Consider the following 21,620-nt stretch of genomic DNA (forward strand, 5'->3'; position numbering starts at 1 on the left):
TTACATTTATTGTGTTTGTTATATCATTTTTGGTCACACTTTAGATTAGGGTCCAATTCTCACTATCAACTATGATTATTATTGCCTCATAATTACTGCTTACTCATAATTACTGCTTATAAATAGTTGGTACGGTAGTTGTTAAGTTTAGGTATTGGGTAGGATTAAGGATATAGAATATAGTCATGCAGAATAAGGCATTAATAACACTAACCCATGCTTTAGAAGTACTAATAAACATCCAATATCCTAGTTATATGCATAGTAATAAGCAACTTAATAGTGTTAATTGGGCCCTAAAGTGTAACCTATTTTTTTATTACAGAGAAAATCCATTTACTAAATGAGTCACTGCTTCATTTCTACTTTAAAATGCAACTGTAATTGATAACTAACTTAGTTGGCAACAGAATTTAATCACATAGCAGGAATCTAGAGGGAAAACTAGGGAAAACAGACTGTCTTCATGGGACATGTTGGCACCAGCAAACTATTTAATAAATGCTGAGACACTCCTAGTGTGAGCGCTGTTTGGAGGTCAAACACATAACAGCATGCGCTCAATAAGCAACATGCTAGAGACTATGAAAAAATGGAAAGAAAGGGCACAGGGTTCCCACAGTATCTGACCAATGCATTTTCTAAATGTTTTTCATGGCTTTTCCAGTAGTGTGATTACTAGATAAGAATCATTCACATTTAAGTTCATATTCAAATTCAGAATGATTCAATAAAGATTCATTCACTTGAAAATAATCCACTCATACATTGATCATTATTTTTTAGGTCTCTCCCAAAGGTTTTCTCCACTACGGTCACCAGGTGGAGTTTGCTGCTCAGTTTCAGGTCAGTTGGGTTATCGATTCAACTGCACTGACTCTATAAGATGAGAACAAAATGTGAACTGAACAAGCACTGACTTTGCAACATCGACACTAAACTGATTCAACACTGAACTGACTTGAAATAAATAATGACACTACTGTCTTTTTAGAGCTCCTTTACAGCTGAAATCGAATGAGTTTCATAAATGATGACTTTGCACCATTTTCCTGTTAGCAGCGCCATCTTAAACATGATTGACAGCGAAGATGTGAGGGATAGGCACTCTTCTCTTCAGTGGGTTGTACAGTTATTAACAGTTATTTGGATTGTTCGAATGACAAAACACTGCAAAAATATCTTTAAAAGAACATTGCACTCATTGTGTTTTGTCTTCCAGTTTGTATTTCCACAGCATGATATATAGAGGTATTCTCTGGCGCATAAGGTCTAAAGCGCTATATAAATAAATGTGACTTGACATGAATGATTCACTATGGCTTGTGAACAGGTTTTACTCTATACGAACCCAATATACAACTAGTTTTCTATGACTTAATACATTTCCATTACTTTTCCAGGCCTCACAAATTCCCTGATATTGCCATACTTTCCATAACCATGCAAACCCTTTTCACAAAGATGCAAGCTTGGATCAGATGCAGATAAACGGAGAGAGCAAGTTCATGCCTGTACCGGTGGAAAAAGAGGTTCGTATTCCGTTTGGCAGCCCACAGATGATAAAACCTTTGGTGGAGGGGGCGGGGTCGCAGGTTTGAGTGGAGGGGATGGAGGAGGGGTGGGGTCTTTAGTTGGAGGCAGAGCCGGAACTGGAGGAGGGGGAGGTGGAGGAGGAGGAGGAGGTGGAGATGGCTCCCTAGGAGGTGGAGGTGGTGGGGGGAGAGGAGCGGGCATCTGTACCACAGACACTGGCTTTTTTGGGACAGGATGGGTTAGGACTTTTTTCAGAGGACTGGGCGAGTCTGGAGGAATGATGATCTGATGGACAAAGAAATGTGAAGCACGTAATAGGAAGTAAAATTGGCACACAATGCATAATATTGTGCAACAATCGGCTTCCAAAAGTAAAAATCACATTCATTTTATCCATAGGAAGTTTTTTTCGGTTTGTTTTTACGATAACTTATAAACCTGTAAAGACAGACCTGTTTTTAACTCTTCTTAAACAACGGTCAATGCTTTTGCTGAAGCCATCAGTTTGCATTATTTTAACGTATTTAAAGGATGTTTAACAGAATTACCGAGGAAAAACTACATTACCCATGATGCTGTACAGAAAATTCCACCAATCAGAAAATCGTGGCAAGCAAGTCAAGCCAAAAAGCTAACTCTGCAGGGAACACACTCCAAATACTTTTGCAAATAATTTTACAATAAACTGAACAGAAATTAATTATACAATATTTCTCCATAGTTTTTCATTGGATAATCAATTATAATGGTTGATGGGATTGTAGTTCTTTACCTCAGTAAAGACGATAAGTACAGTCTTGAACCTTTGTCTTTCGTCTGATTTTAAAATAATATTTTTTGCTTCAAATCACCTCGCAGCTGCTTGGTTTGTTTCAGGGCTTATAACAAAGACTTTTTTTAAACATTCCTATGGGAAAATGAATGGAAAAAATTATTCCAGAACTAACTCCGTGGAAAACATGGACACGCTCTTTGAAAACGTCCTATAAAGGTTAACAAGCAAACTTTATAGAAAACAAACCAATTCAAGAAATGTTTTTGTGCAAGATATTTGTGAGTTCTAGCACTAATCTTGTGACTTACACTACCTTATCAACCGTTGGTGATACACCACCTTCCTCTCTTAAGCGCTGTGGGTTGGAACAGACAATAACCCCTTCCGTAAGCCAATCATCTGGCCGTTTTGGTGGCCGCTCAGTGCGACCGATCCCCAGTTTCCCTTGCAGCTCTTCAATGAGTAGATCTTGCGAGTTACTCTTGTTGAGAATGAGCGGGCCTGTTTTTCTGCGCAAGTGGCCGTCACGAAACATTGGGTGAACGTTGGACGTTTCCTTTGTGCGTCTGATGACCGATTTAAGCTGCGGAGAGGCAGCATTAATGAAGTCACCAGTTTAAATGTTTAGCTCATGCAATGCTTTCTTTGCAAACGCCATTCAAGAACTCAAGACATCCAGTCCAAAGGCCTCTAAAAACCAGGCAGGCAGCATAATGAAAATCAGCACTACACCCACCAAATGTGGGCCAATGCAATGTGTAGCTTGAAGCATCCTCTTCGTGACTCACAGTAACATCTCTAACCTTCTACAAACACTCTAAAATGATGCAAGAGCAGGTATAAAGACCATAAAGCAAACACATGCCAAAGCAATGCAAAGCAAAATTGTCAAAGCAATTTTCAATTGGACTAAAAGGTCGAAATTAACATCACTGCTAAAAATTTATTAAATTCCTTACAATTCCATTTGAATTTTGATTTAAAACCTCAGAGTGAATAAATTCAATTCAGTACAAAATTTTATTTGATTAACAATAAATATATGCAATATATTTGTAAATGCATGTCTAGTATTGTTTAAATACTCCCATTCTTAGGCAAGAAAAAGACAAGCAACTTTGTAAAAAGTTTCGATGGAATTGATATTTCTCAGATATTAAACACTGTGTTTCAACAAACTGCAATTCTTTCCATTTTTAGCATTTTCGATTAGTTACTGGTGAACGCAAACAATTTATGATTTAAGTTATATTTCATGATTAATGCAAGTGAATCTGCATGATTTTAACGCGTTGAGAAAATGACTGAAATGTTACACCCTTAGACTTCACACCTCAAATTTAGCAACTGCAAATAATTAGAACCATGCAAGACCATCAGAATATGGGACCACAGTAAATAACCACTTTGCAGAACATCTCCAGAAGAGATCTAAAAAGCATCATGTGCCCTGAAGAAAGAACGAAGTGAAGATGGAATGCAATTGCACAATTAAACTCCATTGCAGAAGTGCAAAGAAACAAGCAAGCCTAGCCTTGTCCATTTAACGCCATAAGAATCATTGAGGAAGCGTGTCAGGGCATGCATTTGAACATCCCTTCCACAGAAACTTATCCATTTCATGCAGCACACATACTTTGGATTTCTCAATTCTCAACCTTTCCAAAAACACGATACAAAGCAATGCAAATGAACAGAGCAGCTAGAAACCAAACAAAATGGCTAGCCCTTCAGTTTTAGGAGCACTAAGTGACATTTGTACTTGTGTATCGGGTTTTTGAGAGGCATATTTAACTTGCTAATGGTTGGTGCTTCTATCTGAGCAGGATGGAAAGGTTCAGATTGGATATCAACAGGCCTCCTTGACCCAAGGATCAGGCTTGTGTATTTGAGAAAGCATAAACAGCCGTACGTGGTTCAGCATGCGTCTCGGTCATGCACGCTAAATTTAGGGGTGCAAATTGGAGACAGACAGAGTTGGTGCGCCTCATACTTGTCCAGAAGCAGAGAGCCTTTCAACTGCTGTTGGCTGAAGAAGTGGAAGGTCCAGAGAAACATCTGACGCTCCAGGGTTTAAGGAGTCGTCTGTCCAACTGATCTCAGTTAAGGGGGTTTGTGTGTCTTTGTAGCCACCCTGTGGCGTCGATTGATGAAGAAGTGCCAGAATGTCATCGTTCATTTCTAGTGAGGCATGATCTCCATGTGTTTTCCCCGTCTCTGGTTGGGAGAGACTGGACGTCAACAGTTTGTCCAAAGCTTCCTCCAGAAGAGGCTTGGGGCAAGGAAGACTTATTCCCAATATGCCAGGTCCAGAGATCTCAGGTTTCTCTTTGGAAGGCTTGGGAGTTAATGTTAGGGTTGAAACTGGAGTAGCAGGTAGTGAAATGAGAGTTGGCACTGCACACTTGCCAGTAATCCCTGGATCAGGACTTGGGCTCTTGGCAAGGACTCCAGGGACAGGACTTTTGGTTGCTCTAACAGCTGTAATGGGGCCTGGGCTCTTTCTTACCACAACTGGACTAGAGGTTTTAGCAATTGTTACAGGACTAGAACTTTTCACGTCAACAATTCGATTTGAGCTCTTCATAACCTCTGGTGGAATGGGGCTTTTAGCCACTGGGCTAGAAATCCTTCGATTTATAACTGGTGAGGAGACCTTTGCTACCACAGGTGGACTGTTTTTGGAAACCAAAACTGGACTTGATGTTTTCAGGTTGACGGTCTTGACTTCACGCTTGTTTAACCTTGATGCTGGAAGGCTTGAGGTATTTGCAGATGGTTCTGGTGATAAACGAGTCTCAGGGACTGGACTCTTTGTGCTAGAAACTACCAGTAGTTTATCCGAATGGGTCTTGGAGGAAGTGCAGCACACTGTAGAGCTGGACATTGGAGCTATGGTTGTTGATTCCTCAACAATGTGGAGTTCCAGCAGAAGTGGAGCGCAATTAGAGGAAGGAAAGCTGCGGTCAGATACCTCTGTTTCTGGGACAGAAGGGATTGTGAGGCTCTCAGTCACCACAAGATTGGAAAGTTCTGACCCTTTAGTGGATAATGAGTCTTCCTTAACCGACACAGAGCCAGACTAGACAACCAACAGTAAGACAACAACAATCAAAGAGAAAGGGAGGAAAGCATTTGAGTAGAATCATGAAGGCATTCTGGGAATTATCCTTAATCTCAAATGAAAAAAATCATGCATGCAAACCAGTGGCTTAATGCAATGATATCTCGAAAAAAGTTTGGCTTATTTAGTCAATAAAAATGTATTCTAAGAATGCAAGAAAGTACAAGACGGATATTTGGTTTACCAACCTGAAAGCAAATATGATCACCAGAATTTCAAGATATAACATGACACCACAAACACAGCATTCCAGATTCTCTCTTTTCGACCGCAGTGTGGCACACGTCCAAGACAGAGATGCTAACAAGACCTTCATAATTGACCCATGAGAGCATGCCCTCATACAGGCATATAAACCTTTATTCATTTCAAAGTCCTTTATTGATAATAATCTGTTTACTATCAGATTATCATTTTCAGCACTCAGACATGCTTATAATAAAACCACAACATAACATGAGAACTCATTCAAACAGCCCCTGTAATGCTACAGACCAGATTATTTGCCAATAAAAGTATATTCAAAAATATATATTTTTTTAATAAGATTCCTCTACTGTGTGGCAAAGCAATGGATCACAGTTTAGGAAGTTTGTTTTTTTATGGAACATTTATAGAAAACATGAAAAATAATGTAATGTGTCTCTCTTGCTCCAAGACTTACATTGTTCTGAACTTTGAAGTCAGACAGTGAAGCCATGAGTTCATCGAGTTCTCGCGTAGCTGAAGAGGCGGAGATTCTGGCCTGCTGCTGGTTTGGGGTCTCATCCTGAACTTGTCTCACCTCAGGAACCATCGGCACTGATGGGGCGGGTCTATAAATTTGACAATATTAAAAATGGGATGTCAAGTCAAGTCAAACTTATTTATATAGCACTTTTTACAATGCCAATTGTTTCAAAGCAGCTTCACATTGTTAAACAGGAAAATAATGCAACAGAATTTGATTCGTCTGTACAGTCGTTCTGGAGAAAACAGCAATGTTATCAGCTCAGTTCAATTATCATATAGCGACAATGTGGGCAGATCAGTGATATAGTTGATATAGTTGATTTAGTTTAGAAATGTAATTTATTTGGATATTTAGTTGAACATTTATTGTCCCCAAATGAGCAAGCCAAGCCAAATGCGACAGTGGCAAGGAACTAAAACTCCATCAGGGCATGAAGGAGAAAAATAAACCTTGGGAGAAACCAGACTCAGTCGGGGTGCCAGTTCTCCTCTGGCCTATTAACATACAGTGTATGATGATTATTATTCTGGCAACCTTACAGGTCAGAAATCATATTAGATTACTACATATGAGATGACAAGTCATAGTAGATCTGAATATTCGAAAGATCGGAGGCATCACGCCGGAGACGGGTTTATTGATGACGACGTGTCGATTAAACAATTATTAAATAGTAATATTCGAATATTCAATGTAAGAAAAGTAGCACACAGATAAGGCACCTGGTGAAGTTCTCTTTTGTTCATCTCTGCTCATTTAAACATCAATGTTAACTACAGAGTCCAAAAGACCCCAAATAAAATCAGGGATTCAAAGTATAATTTAAACTAAAAATGTAATTAAAATAATATTTTGTTTCCTATTTCTCAGTAAAAAGTTAAACAAATATAAAATATTTAAATTATAAAACACAAATATTACATATATACAACTACTAAATGAATGAAATGTTTTCAGCAGTGTGTAAACTTACGCAGGGGCCGGCACGGAGCTCTCCAACTCGGTTAACAGGCTCTCTACACTGGGTCTGACGTCTTCTATCCCCCGATTGGGTGCGTTGCGTTTGGGTTTCTCTATCTTAGGAGGAGGCGCTTTCACAACTGATGAAACACCGTTTTCTGGGACATAGCGCTGGGCGTTGCTGGCTGGTTTGGGTGGGTAGGTCTCTGTGAAATATAACATGGAAAAGCATTCACATTTTAAAAACAGTCGAAATGTATATGTGATGTTTGTATTGCTGTAGCGCGTGTTGCGTTAAAGATCTGACCTTCAGTAGCGAAGGAGGGCGTGCTGTGCTGTACGGCGTTGAGCTCCAGCAGCAGACGGTCCAGCTCTGACAGGTTACTGCCCAGTGACGAGCTCATGGCGGCAGAGGGGGAGTCAGTAGTCTTCTGCTTGTTGGGGAAACTATAGACGTGCTCTTCGTCCGACTGTGACACGCGAGGACTGGCGCTTTTCGGAGCCGAGCTGAAAGACTTGAGGAAAGAAACATTTAAGCATTTTCACTTTATAGATGAGAGCAGACTTTGCAGCATCGACAGTATCTACATTTACATGGACACTTTTTGTTTCAATCTGAATGAAACCATTCCGATTGATGATTTCGAATGTAGTGTTTACATGAACGCCAAATAAAGAGATAGGGTTGACGTGCACATCTCAATGACAAAAGCTTCTAATCAGAATTGATTTTCGATGTGAACACTGCAGGAACATATCGTTTTCCACTGTTTGTGCATATGATTCTCGTACATTGCTTCTTTGTTTTAACGAGAAGACTTAATATTTACCTATTTCGGGTCCTGATTAGAAGAGAACGAGCACATGAAGCTCTGTTCTGTGCTGCTTATATTTATCAATCAGTAAAAACAGCCTTTCCCGCGCCCAAAACAAAGCACCTGTGGATGAGAGTCCGAAACAAGGACTGGTGGGACGTTGTTCTGCTCCACTTTACAGATGAGTGGCAGGAGAATTTTAGAATAACACGAGTGATTTATGACATTTTATATAACAACTGCTGCAGCTTGTTCCGTATGTCATACGTCATTATGGCCATTTTATGTCATTGCACATGCGTAGTGTTTTGTCCAGTTCCGGTTTTCAGCCCGGTCAAGTGTTTACATGTTCTCCCGATCGGATGAGAAAATGTTTAAACCACTCCAACCAGTCGGTTCAAAATTTAATTTGGATCAAGCTCAATGGGATCAGCTAAGGTGTTTACATCAAAGCTCTTCAGTCCGATCAATCCAATTACAATCGTATTATTAGGGTTCATGTAAACACAGCTAGTGTTATTGAACTGTACTGAATCAACACTGAACTGAATTGATCTGAATAATTAAAGGGGGGGTGAAATGCTGTTTCATGCATACTGAGCTTTTTACACCTTTAAAGACTTGGATTCCCATCCTAAACATAGACAAAGTTTCAAAAACTAATGTTGGACGTTTGATGGAGTATTTCTGTGTTAAAAATACTCCTTCCGTTTTCTCACAAGTTTCGGCGAGTTTTTTTCGAGTATGGGTCTACTTGACGTTAAATAGATCGGAAGGTCCTTGTATGGGCCGTACGGGCTCTTCTCCCGGTAGGGTGCGCGCGCGCGTAACTAGAGGGAGAGAGAGGAAATGCACGCCGTAAACAGTCTCTCAGGTGCAGATCCAGTCGTCCGTGAACACTTATGACGCGCCGCGCTCCACTTTATTCCTATGGGTGACGTCGAGCGACTTCAACGCTTCAGCACAGCATTCCGGGAAGGCAGCGCTGCATTTGAACCGATTTGAACGCAGAAATGACGGGAAGCTTCAAGGCATCGCTTCAGTCGCGTCGCAAAGTGGATTTCCACATTCACTGCTGTCACAGGACTTCACCAAATCATACCAAAGAAGTGTGTTTTTGACAGAGCGGTCCCAGCGATAAAGGTTCGGTCATGCTTTGGAAGCAGCCGGTGAGTAAATCAACTTCAAAAGTCTCCGCTATTGGCTACCGTCGCATGAGTAAACATCAGTAAACGATACGATCGCGTGCTTCGTCATTCAAATGCGCTAACGGTTACTCCATTGTTGTTCTGTATAACACTAGTCTGACTCTGACGTGCAAAACCGTTTTGCTTGCTACCTCTAAGGTCTAGTCACATACAATAGTCCATAAACCGAATCATGTCCTCATAAACTGCACACAAAGGCCCCTAAATACAGTACATACCACAGAGACGGACATCCTGATGTTGCCGTTTCTCCTGTTCAATTTATTTCTGCCTCAGATTTGATTGTGGATCATTATCTGTATTAGCTGAGATAGATGGGTTTCTCCACGCTTGAGGACGTCACCGCTTTGCGCATTCGTCATTCTTTAGCTCCGCCCACACGATACGCCTCCAGGCGCTCGTTTTTTTCCGGAAAGACTCGGTACAGCCCATATTTATTTTATAAATATGATAAAACTAAAGACTTTTCGGAGATATGAAGGATGCAATACTACTCTATAGGTACTCAAGATTGACATGAGATTGACTGAAACTGAGTGTTTCACCCCCCTTTAAACTATTGCCTTCTGTAGAGCTTCTTTACAGCTGAAATTTAACTTGCTTCATAATTGATGCATTTTACAAAATCAACACTTATATTTCTGTTTATCAATGTAAAGCTGTTTTGAAACAATCCGTACTATTGTAGAAAGAATTAAAAATAGAAATGATAGTGAATATATAAGCGCTATAGTAGTCGGTGTGCCATCCATCAAAAACATTTGATGTCCAGAATGTTTACGGAAACTAAGCTCCAAATACAGTGCCCAACTTGTGGGCTCATTAACATAATCACATACATACAAATATATACAGTGCCTTGCGAAAGTAATGGCCCCCTTGAATTTGCGACCTTTTGCCACATTTCAGGCTTCAAACATAAAGATATAAAACTGTAATTTTTTGTGAAGAATCAACAACAAGTGGGACACAACCATGAAGTGGAACGAAATTTGTTGGATATTTCAAACTTTTTTAACAAATCAAAAACTGAAAAATTGGGCGTGCAAAATGATTCGGCCCCCTTAAGTTAATACTTTGTAGCGCCACCTTTTGCTGCGATTACAGCTGTAAGGGTGTCTCTATCAGTTTTGCACATCGAGAGAATGACATTTTTGCCCATTCCTCCTGGCAGAAGAGCTCGAGCTCAGTGAGGTTGGATGGAGAGTGTTTGTGAACAGCAGTTTTCAGTTCTTTCCACAGATTCTCGATTGGATTCAGGTCTGGACTTTGACTTGGCCATTCTAACACCTGGATAAGTTTATTTTTGAACCATTCCATTGTAGATTTTGCTTTATGTTTTGGATCATTGTCTTTTTGGGAAGAGAAATCTCCGTCCCAGTCTCAGGTCTTCTGCAGACTCCATCAGGTTTTCTTCCAGAATGGTCCTGTATTTGGCTCCATCCATCTTCCCATAAATTTTAACCATCTTCCCTGTCCCTGCTGAAGAAAAGCAGGCCCAAAGCATGATGCTGCCACCACCATGTTTGACAGTGGGGATGGTGTGTTCAGGTGATGAGCTGTGTTGCTTTTACGCCAAACATAACGCTTTGCATTGTTGCTAAAAAATTCAATTTTGGTTTCATCTGACCAGAGATCACCTGACCACCTTCTTCCACATGTTTGGTGTGTCTCCCAGGTGGCTTGTGGCAAACTTTAAACGACACTTTTTATGGATATCTATAAGAAATGGTTTTCTTCTTGCCACTCTTCCATAAAGGCCAGATTTGTGCAGTATACGACTGATTGTTGTCCTTTGGACAGAGTCTCCCACCTCAGCTTTAGATCTCTGCAGTTCATCCAGAGTGATCATGGGCCTCTTGGCTGCATCTCTGATCAGTCTACTCCTTTTATGAGCTGAAAGTTTAGAGGGACGGCCAGGTCTTCGTAGATTTGCAGTGGTCTGATACTCCTTCCATTTCAATATTATCACTTGCACAGTGCTCCTTGGGATGTTTAAAGCTTGGGAAATCTTTTTGTATCCAAATCCGGCTTTAAACTTCTCCACAACAGTATCTCAGACGTGCCTGGTGTGTTCCTTGTTCTTCATGATGCTCTCTGCGCTTTAAACGGACCTCCGAGACTATCACAGTGCAGGTGCATTTATACGGAGACTTGATTACACACAGGTGGATTCTGTTTATCATCATTAGTCATTTAGGTCAACATTGGATCATTTAGAGATCCTCACTGAACTTCTGGAGAGAGTTTGCTGCACTGAAAGGAAAGGGGCCGAATAATTTTGCACACCCAATTTTTCAGTTTTTGATTTGTTAAAAAAGTTTGAAATATCCAATAAATTTCATTCCACTTCATGGTTGTGTCCCACTTGTTGTTGATTCGTCACAAAAAATGACAGTTTTATATGTTTGAAGCCTGAAATGTAGCAAAAGGTCGCAAAGTTCAAGGGGGCCAAATACTTTCGCAAGGCACTGTGACAATCAAATAGTGATGCACCAAAATTTCTGCAGCGGAAAATTTTCAGCTGAAACAGCAACTTTTGGTTTTGTTCAAAACGGTTTGGGAGGGCTGAAATCATTTACCAAAACTGTGATGTTTAATTATCTGAGCAATAAGCTTGTGCTTTGTTACCTTTAACATGGAGTCTCAGCTTTCAAATTCAGTCAATTTTATCACAGAATTTAAACAATATATGTGGTTTGACGCTAGTGATGTGACAATGAGGACATTTTCTTTTAAATCGCTAATTCTAAACCGAAAGTAAAATGCGCGCGCCCTCACTGGCTTTCATAACAGTGCGGAGCAGAGTGAGTGTTTTCGATTAATTCCTATGAAAGTTGAGCTTCCATAGTAATGAACTGAGACGCTTGCTCCGTGCACATACCGTTATGGATGCCCGTGCGGATCTGCACATTTTACTCTCGTTTAAGAATCAGCGCCAATTCGGGGGCGGATTGCTTGAATGGTGGGTCCATTAGCCTATTATTCTTAATGAAAAACGCAACTAAACATTACAATGACAAACTCCTTCAAATAGGCACCTTTACATTTCACTTTGAAACCAAACCTTCCGTCGTCTTGTCAATCAGCTCTTCACTCTCGTGATAAATGAAAAGCTGATCAGTTCAAACTCATTCAGCTCACGCTGTATTAAGCAGACACGTTCAGTTTTTAATTATAGTGTCTGTTTAGTAACTGAACTCAATTATTTTTATTACTATAAAAAAATTAACAGCAGTGAGGGCGGTGCCACAGGGGGCAAGTGATGTAACCTGTAAAATGCAGCATATAACATTTATTATCTTTTTACTTAACCTATTGTCTTTATTATATAATGTGTTCTAATCTGTCATAAAAATCTGTCATGAAATATAAACATTTAAATAACTTTTAAAATTTCCAATAACAAATTGGAGTAGAAATGTAATTCTGTTATTATCTGATATAGCAACTGGCCTTATGTCACTATATATATTTTTTTTTTTGTGTGTGTGTGTGTGTGTGTAAAACTCAAGTTTTTATTTGAGAGTTATTAAATAAATCTGATAAATTCATAGATTATTTCAGAAACTATTTTAGAAGTTTTTTAGAACTGAAGTTTAGTTTCAATGTTTTGGAAAAAAATAATAATTTTGGTGCATCAGTTATATCAATGTATATTCATTACTGTCTTAAAGGCACAGTAGCATAAACAGTCTGATTAATTCTCAGGATCATTGAGAGGTTGGAAAATGGTCATTAAAGAATAAACTTGAAGTAAACTTAAAGTAAAATCTCTAGTAAGACAAATTTTACAAAAATTATAGAAATATGTAGAATATGGTGCCATTAAAGAAACCCTGAATATGTTGTACCTACTTAATGGCACAACTGAAGTGCTTTGCTCAAGGGCACGACAGGCAGAAAGCGGAACAGGACGGCATCTGGTATTTGTTGTAAGGTTAAAGGATAACTGAGTAGACTCATATAAAATGCCAACAAAAACCCTGTGGGAAAAAAGAAACCCTTCAGGAAGTAATGGTGCATTTTTACCTGGGTTGATGAGTGCTTTGATTCTGGCTTTTCTACCCAAGATCCATTCAGTGTTTCAGCAGGAGGGGAAGTTACGCGAGGTGGGGAGGACACGTCCTGATAAGAGTCACTTCCTGTGGGGTAGGAATATGGTGTTTCTTCTGACAGAAAAACAGCTTGTTTGGAAATCAGGGAGGTTGTGGACTCCAAATCCGCAAGAAGAGCATCTGTAAAAAAACAAAACAATAAAAAAACAGATTGGCTTCATTTTCAGAGAACATGCACTGATAAAACTTTGGACAAAAGTGGTGTCAAATACATAAAGTAATCTAAAAATCTGAAGCTATGGATTTGCAAGTCTGATCAATTCCATAACCTCAAGAGTTCAGACATTTGCTTCCGATTCACATTCCCTGCGCATGATCTATTCGAGATCAAACAGGCTGTTGTTGAATAACCCTGTTTCAACGTGACTTTGTCAAGCCTGTTCAAAACACGGCTCTCGGCTGGATTGGATCCTGGAGCGTTTATTATGAATCACATGACCGGGATGGTGAAATCACGGCAGGCTTCACTCATACGGGGTGTGGTGAGAGTGACAACCTCACATGTAAAGACTGCTCTAAAACTGCATGCCTACAGGGATAGATTCAGCAGGAAGTAAAGCGCAAAATGCATGTGCATAAATGGACACACCTCTTCATGAACACACAAATCAATATTCAAAAGCCATAAGCATCAGGAACAGAACAGAAAGCACTTCAACACAACTCAGTAATGCTGTTAAACATGCTCTTAAGAGAATATAAACATCTCTGGTTTAAAACACCTTTATATAGCAAGTGTGATAAGAAACCTTTGGATCCCAGTTTGCATCCCCATCCATTCTATCAAGTCGGTTATGTCTACACAGGAAGTGATTGAGGACACACTGCAGTATGACAGCTCGAGTTTATCGACACTTAAAGCAGCATATCATCACAATTTGTTTGTCAGAATAAACCCGGTGAGCTGAGCTGTAAGCCATGTTAAAACGCATGTTAAAATGCAGTGTTAAAACATTTCTAAATAATGGAAATCTATCGGTATAAAAATAAATAAATATAGAATATGCATGGAAGGTTTTTTGCAGAATAGCTAAATAATTGTATATGCTCATCATTTATTTCATATATATATATATATATATATATATATATATATATATATATATATATATATATAATGAGATAAATGATGAGCATATATTTATATACATATATATAATTATTCAGAGAAACTATACTAAATTCAGAGCAATTAATGCATGCATAAATGTAAACTATAAATAAAATTATTTTATTTCAGACAAATGGGAATGGAGTGAATGTTAAATGAATCATCATTTGTCAGTGTTTGTGATTTGAATTGATCGAATGAGTGGAGCGATTTAGTTTTGATGTTTCTCAAAGCCGCTCATGTCCGCTGTAGACTTCTAGATATTAGGAATTAGGTTTATCTAGTACCATAGATAAACCACGAGTGCAACAAAACATCAAACTTAAGCTCAATATACTTTTTTTTTTAGTTAACAAACAAATAACACACTGTTAAATCACACAATATCAACCAACAATAACAGCAGATTCCAAAAACCACAAACACATGAAAGACAATCCCAAAAAGACAATTTCCCAAGAAACAACCAACTAAAGGCAAACAACTGCAACAGAGTGAAGCCGGTTACTTACACTGTGAGAGGGACAGACAGTAACGCCCTGCTGATCTGTGTGTCTTTACCTTCGCACTTTATCTCAGACAGGAGGAGCTACGACAAGGAGTGGGAAAAAAAACAGATAGGATAAGAATGGAATATGAATATGAGAGAGAGAGAGAGAGAGAGAGAGAGAGAGAGAGAGAGCGAGAGAGAGCGAGAGAGAGCGAGAGAGAGCGAGAGAGAGCGAGAGAGAGCGAGAGAGAGCGAGAGAGAGCGAGAGAGAGCGAGAGAGAGCGAGAGAGAGACAGAGAGAGACAGAGAGAGACAGAGAGAGACAGAGAGAGACAGAGAGAGAGAAGAAACAGAAGGAAAACGTACTTCAAGACAGAACAAGTATCGTAAACTGTGCTGCGTTTAGTAGCAGTGACTGTGGAGCCGTCCCCGTGGAGGGCGGGCTGTTTTTCGGCAGGTGCTAACTTTAACTTCCCCTCCACATACCAGATACTAAAAAGGTTGCAGTATATAATCTCCAAGTCTCCAACAGGTCACTAATCTTGACAAGTGAGAGAAATACACTGCTAACATTAGACAAACAGATGAACTTTCTCAAATCAACTCAATATTCAGTCAATAATACTTTAAGATCACAATAATGTCATTTGCTAAATAAATGTAAATATAGCATCGAAGCAAGCAGGAAGTCTTTGAGACTTGTCTCTGAACGAATCTCGACTGTTTGTTCAGCACTCGGCCTGATGAGGGAGTGGTGAAGGAAACATTAACCCATCTATCTCTCTCTGCTGCTTCTTTATCTACATCTATTACATGGATAACAGAAATCACTCTCCAACATGTTGAAAGCAAGCATCTCTTCAGCCTAATATCAAATAATCTGACCAAAAAAACACTGTAACAGTCTTTTTAACCCAAAAATTCTTATAAATTGCCAATAAAAATCTGAATGTGATAGCACTAAAATAGCAATTACTAGTGACTGAAACATAACTAGAGTAAATGTCTAACACTCTACTAAAACAAGAGTTCAGATGCATCCAAGAGCTATACGATTAGTTGAGACATGCTGTACTAACTTCACGGAAAAGAAAAACGCAAAAAAAAAAAAAAAAAAAATCAACAATTTTTTTTATTTTAAGCGATCAGGAATCACTCATGCTAACACATATCAGACGACATCATCCAGACGCGCAAATCATAGGAGCCAAGCAGAAAAAAAGATTAGTGGGATTAAAGTTTTTTTTTTCATTATTCTATTATTCTGTACTTTTAAAACACAAAAGATGCTTTTCAGTTTTGTTGCAGATTGTGAACAAATCAGTCCTATTAAAAAAAAAAGAAAAAAAGATGACATTCTGTGTACTGCTTAGTTAGTGCTTGAAGGGAGAGGTCTAATGCCATTTCATACAGACTTCTTTACACTGTAAAAGAGTTGGATTCTCATTCTAAAACATGGACAAAATTAAAACAAAAAAATGAGTTAAACGTATGATGGAGTATTTCCGTGCCAAATACTCTCCTTCGGGATTTCGGAACGTTTTTTTAGTATGGGCCTGTATAACATCATGAAGGGAATTCCTTCTTGTATGTTCTCCCGGATATCCGTGTGCACATCAACCAGAGCAAGTGCGTGAACAACGAGCTTTGTTTGGGCTACGGTAGCCGTCGGCAGCGTTGTCATTTTGTTTTAGACCACAAAATCGACAGCATCACTTAAAGGGATACTTTTTCATATTAAACTATGTTAATGACAACTATGTTGTCCCTATTTAAATACAGTTACACGAATAGTTGAAAGATCAAGTAAAATAAAACGTGGCGCTTTTCTAAGCGGAAATTTAACTAAACTAAATCCTCCCTCACATCTCCCCCTCCCTCTCTCATTTCTGTCAATAGGGAGATGTGAGGGAGGATGTTTTAGCCGGGACTTTTTACTGTGCCAAGTCGAAGTACTCTCAGAAGTGCTATTCCGCCATACATTATAGTTCTCCTTTCTAATCCGCTTAGAAAAGCGCCACGTTTTATTTTGTGTCACCATACTTGATCTTTCAACTATTCATGTAACTGTATTTAAATAGGGAAAAGATGGAGGTGTTTGGTCGCTTCTAACTTGATCTCTGTTTGGTACCATAGTGAATGAACTGGGCTTAGTGGACTAAGCTAAATGCTATCAGATCGTCACCACACGTCAGAGAGATTAAGAGCACGCACTGAGACGAGAGAGGTGTGTGTCAACTCGTTTAAGTTAAGGGAATAACATAGTTTAATATGAAAAGTGGCTAAGTATCCCTTTAAGAAGTGTGTTTCTTGTTGTGAGGAAAAGATCACCTTGTTCAGCTTCACAAAAAACCCAGCGTTAAGGGGACAGTGGATGCAGTTGGTTTTTCCTGGAGCAGCAACAGTGTGTTTATTTGTTCCCGGTCATGAGTGGAAACCAGAGGCGGTGAGTGAAACTGCATCAAATGTCTGTGTTTTGTTGGCAATCCGCACATAAGGGCATACAAATGTAAACAAATCGAAAGTATAGTGAATCAAAAGTTATCCAGCGAGTGTGTGTGCTCGAGATTCTTTAGCTCCGCCCACTGTACCAATCGGTGAATATCTGTCTTTTATGAATATAATAAAACTAAAGACTCTTCAGAGAAATGAAGGATGCTCTATAGGTCCTTACGATTAACATGAGATTGGTAGAAATTATGTGTGTTATGTACCCTTAATACACTAAAGAAAGCTGTACTGTCCTGTAAATACCTCAGGGGGACTTAATGCTGTTAGTATTTGAACTATTTGAACCAAGCAATGGGGATTTGTTGCTTTGTCCTGTTGTACAAAACTTCAAACCATGACTTAAACCGAGGTATGTACTAGGGGTTTTAAAGTCGACATTTATGTCATGAAAGTCACGCGATCTCCGCGTGATTAGGCTATGTGTGTGTGTTGCAATGCAGCACACAGTTTAGCACGATGATTAACTTACGTGTACAATAAGCGTGCATTCTCCCGATCAATTTTGAGCATCCAGATGGTAATCAAACATGTCTTGTGGAGAGCTCGCGGAGTATGCATTTATTTGTCATTTTTAACTGTTCAAAACAGAGCCTGCGTGTCAGGAAATAGCTTATCCTGTAGCGCCCTCTATAGGCCAGCGACTAGTCGACGTCAAGTTTAAAGCGTCATAGCAGAGCATGAAGGTCGACTAGTCGATGCAACCCCAAGTATGTACCAAACCGTGACTTCTGTGTACGGTTACACACACGTTTCTGGCACATGCACTGATGTATATAATTAACAAAAAAAGTTATAAAATATACATAGAAGTTAACAAAAAAAAATATGTATAACCAGTGTTGGGGAAAGTAACTTTGAAAGATAATCCATTAAAATATTGCGTTACTCCCTTAAAAAGTAACTAATAGAGTTACTTAGTTTCTTTTTAAGAAATGTAATGCATTACGTTACTTTTGCGTTACTTTTTATAACAAAAACGTTTTATTTTTGTGCAAATGTAAAGACCTCTTCATACCAAAATCTAAATAATAAACCTCAGGCTAAGATAAAAATGCTAATTCACGAATGTACAATAAAGGTCGCAGCTAAAACAAACATTTCAGCTGTGCTGCTGTTCTGGATAATTGAAAAACGCTTACTTCAATAAAAACAGAAACACTAAAGTAATTTTTGCTTTTGGTTAAACTGAATCATCGAAAGTTAGCAGCAAAATATTGGTCAATAAAGGTAGATTAAATGCATAAAAATACTTGTTTTATTTAATATTTAATTTTTGGAGGTTTGCATAGTGATTGCATTCTGATTTTGCATTTGACTGATTTTATTAATTTGAGGAGTACTGAATCTTTATTGTGCAAGTGAGATGAGTAAATGCTCACATTAAGTCTAGATTAAATGCGTCCTAGATCGTTCGCACTCGATTTTTCTCAACATGGGGAGAAGAGAGCTGTCAATCAGATAAATGTGAAAAAATAACTTGCGTTACTTTACTAGTTACTTGCAAAAGTAATCTGATTACATAACTCAAGTTACTTCTAATGCGTTACCCCAAACATTGAGTATAACTGCATTTATCCATTAAACATTGAAACTCCAAAATCAGGTTCACTGATCCAGACTTTTCATGACCAACTTGCCGATTTTTTTTTTACAATCAAATGGGACAATTCCTATAGCAGTTATGTTTTTTCGTCATTGTTTCAGATGTTTCAAACAAAACATGATTGATGGCTGATAAGACTGGTGCATTCCTAATGCTAAACTTGGTTGATGTGAAGGCTAAAAGAAACCTCAGGACATATAATCATTTAAACAATCAATCTGAATAGTAAGGTGCTTGTGCCCATTTTAATCGCAGAAGAGCAAAAACTTACACATCAAACCGATTGATCTGCAAGCATAAGCTGGTATAAAAACAAAACTGCACAGCGTCAAGACAATTAGCACCAATCCTACCTTTCTCTGTCACCCAGTCTGGATCTGGGATCATGTACGTCCCGTCTGAATCAGACATGCTGGTCGATTGAACAACAGAACCTGACAAAGCCTCTCCACCATGTGCTCCTACAATTTCCAGAGCTGTGTGTCTCTCTGACGCCTCCACCAGAGCTGTTTGTGGGTCAGGAGCGGATGTTAATGATGGAGCGACTGAATCCCTCTTTAAAGTTGAAACTGAAACAGACTGAGCAGCTAAATCAGAATTGGTCTCCTTTTCTAACCCATCTTCAATGACATCTGCCACAGTAGACGAAACGGGTACGGTTAAATCTGGTGAGGTCTTCTCTGCCGAAGTTGATGTATCGGTCTCAGGCAACTCAGTGTCTTGGGACTGTCCCGCTTCTGGTGTGAAATCCCTCATTTCGAATTCCAATAAAACCTTTTCAAACTCCTCAACAGCAAATGCTGATGCAGTTTCTTCATCCATCAGGGAACAAAAAAAGGAACCGCGCCCGAAAGGAATCGGGCACAGGATCCGGAAAAGTCTGGACTCAAGAGTGGGATGAGGAAAGGAAGGGTCGTTCCCATTCCAAAGCATTCAAAACATTCCACAGGGCTCGATTATGTATACAGCCGGCAGTTCGCTAGATAACGGTTACTCTCAAGGGGATTTGCTTACATAAGCTATAGACGCTACACACACCCATATATGACCACGTTTTAGGGTCTACAAAAACATATTACAGGCTAAAAATTCCCAGACGTTATCTGGAAAGAAAGTTATTCTGAAAATCCCTAGAAAACCCTGCAAGAACGAGCACAGAACCTTCATTCCTCTGAAAGCCTGCACAGGATGCCACTTATTTACACATCGTTTATCTCTGACAACTCGTCGGACGATCTCTGCTCAGCTTCAAACGGGGGACAGTCCACTCAAAATCAGTTATGAGCGCACAAATCAAGTCAATCTGGTCGAACTGTCCCCCCGTAGATAGAATCCTACTCCCTTCTCAATGCATAATTAAAGTCCACATGAAACAGAAGTTGTGCAAGTCTTTATTTCCTATTGTAATATTCGTCTGAGTGAAACGGTTTCTGGAATATGAACAAATGACTTGATTTAGTCCATGGGGAATTGATTGGACAAATAAGTGACAGGTTGCCCCGCCCTCGTCATCAGAGAAGAGATGTCGCTGCAAGAGGCAAGGGAAGGGATATTTATTAAAGATTACAAGGATGCATGAATTAAATTAAAAAAAGTTGTACATTAGGGGTAGGCGATATACCGAATTTGTCGAGTAGAGATTTTGACCTATAGTCTCTGTCATGGTTTCGCTCAGGTGACATTGCTGTGCTGCACGGTCATGAAGGCTTATCGTTAGCATGTGTTTAAGCACGGCAGATTAAAATCTGCGACTTTAAACCACTGAAGTGCAATTAGTGGCAAAAGAGATCTCATTTCAGTAAATGTTCACGCTTTCAGAGAGTTTCTCAACACTGTTTTGAGACGTGCAACTTTTTTTATACATTTGATTTGGTGTTGGGGGAAAATGTAAGGTGATTAATCACATCCAAAATAAATGTTTGTTTACACATAATATATAAGTGTGTGTACTGTGTATCATTATTATGTTTATATAAATCACAAACATGCATGTATAGATTTAAGAAATATTTGCATGTATATACTGTATAAATTACTATGTTCGTAAAATGAGAATCAATTAAAATTGAGAACTCAATATTTTTTAATTATTATTTATTTAAATCTGTTTAGACACACATTATAGTACACATTAAAATCTTTTCAGTCTTGTATTTAATCTCAAAATAAAGGATGTCATTTTATTCCACATGGAAATGAGCAGAAATAAGTTAATACAGTCTTTTTTACATGTCTTATTTACATGAAGTAAACATAATGCTGCTTGGTTATTTTAACATATATAATTACTGCCGTAATAACGGCCCATTTCAAATGTTTACGTGCTTTTCTTCTTGTTATTTTTTTGAGCTGTGATGAAATATATTGCTCTTGTCAATACTCGCCAACATTTCAGTAATAAAAGTCTAGCTCTTTAAAAAGCATCCAAATTACAGCGAAGCGCAACTGTACGGGGCTCTGCAGGGGTCAAAAAGGATATAAACAGTGAATTTTGAAGATAAATAATTGCTGTCCGAATAGGACTAGAAGCCTATAATGTGGAGAAAAATCTGGGGAAAGTTTTCCTCACAAAACTTAATTTATTTTCGACTGAAGAAAGAAAGACATGAACAACTTGAATGTACGGAAGCCCTGAA

The 21,620-nt window shown here is 38.9% G+C and overlaps 2 protein-coding genes across 4 annotated transcripts in view; both read right to left on the bottom strand.

The window, feature by feature from the left end:
- Positions 1–21,620, bottom strand: part of pxna (paxillin a) — a 60,531-nt gene that overhangs the window by 11,080 nt on the left and 27,831 nt on the right. The window contains exons 2-6 of one of the 3 annotated variants that reach the window (XM_067439615.1): positions 14,893–14,969; positions 13,184–13,389; positions 7,436–7,643; positions 7,142–7,334; positions 6,100–6,250 (exon numbers count right to left, since the gene is read on the bottom strand). In XM_067439615.1, coding sequence (XP_067295716.1) covers positions 6,100–6,250; positions 7,142–7,334; positions 7,436–7,532 — 441 coding nt within the window. In that variant the 5' untranslated portion in view covers positions 7,533–7,643; positions 13,184–13,389; positions 14,893–14,969. Of the gene's footprint in view, positions 1–6,099; positions 6,251–7,141; positions 7,335–7,435; positions 7,644–13,183; positions 13,390–14,892; positions 14,970–19,337; positions 19,859–21,620 lie in introns of those variants that run through there. The other 2 variants (XM_067439613.1, XM_067439614.1) reach the window with 2 other exon arrangements.
- Positions 497–5,959, bottom strand: LOC137071526 (uncharacterized). The gene is made up of 3 exons (XM_067439616.1): positions 4,305–5,959; positions 2,625–2,894; positions 497–1,821 (listed from the first exon to the last, which is right to left on the bottom strand). The coding sequence occupies exons 1-3, from the start codon at positions 5,196–5,198 to the stop codon at positions 1,507–1,509; spliced, it is 1,479 nt and encodes a 492-aa protein (XP_067295717.1). The 5' UTR covers positions 5,199–5,959; the 3' UTR covers positions 497–1,506.

The sequence above is a fragment of the Pseudorasbora parva genome, chromosome 3 (assembly GCF_024679245.1).
Source record: "Pseudorasbora parva isolate DD20220531a chromosome 3, ASM2467924v1, whole genome shotgun sequence".
NCBI classification, from domain to species: domain Eukaryota; kingdom Metazoa; phylum Chordata; class Actinopteri; order Cypriniformes; family Gobionidae; genus Pseudorasbora; species Pseudorasbora parva.

Excerpts from the sequence above, each read along its gene's own strand:
- LOC137071526 (XM_067439616.1), bottom strand. The coding sequence starts at position 5,198 with ATGTCCAGCTCTACAGTGTGCTGCACTTCCTCCAAGACCCATTCGGAT. Across the intron at positions 2,895-4,304 it reads GGCTCTCTGCTTCTGGACAA|CTTAAATCGGTCATCAGACG; the intron begins GTATGAGGCGCA and ends GCCTCTCCGCAG. Across the intron at positions 1,822-2,624 it reads TATCACCAACGGTTGATAAG|ATCATCATTCCTCCAGACTC; the intron begins GTAGTGTAAGTC and ends TTTGTCCATCAG.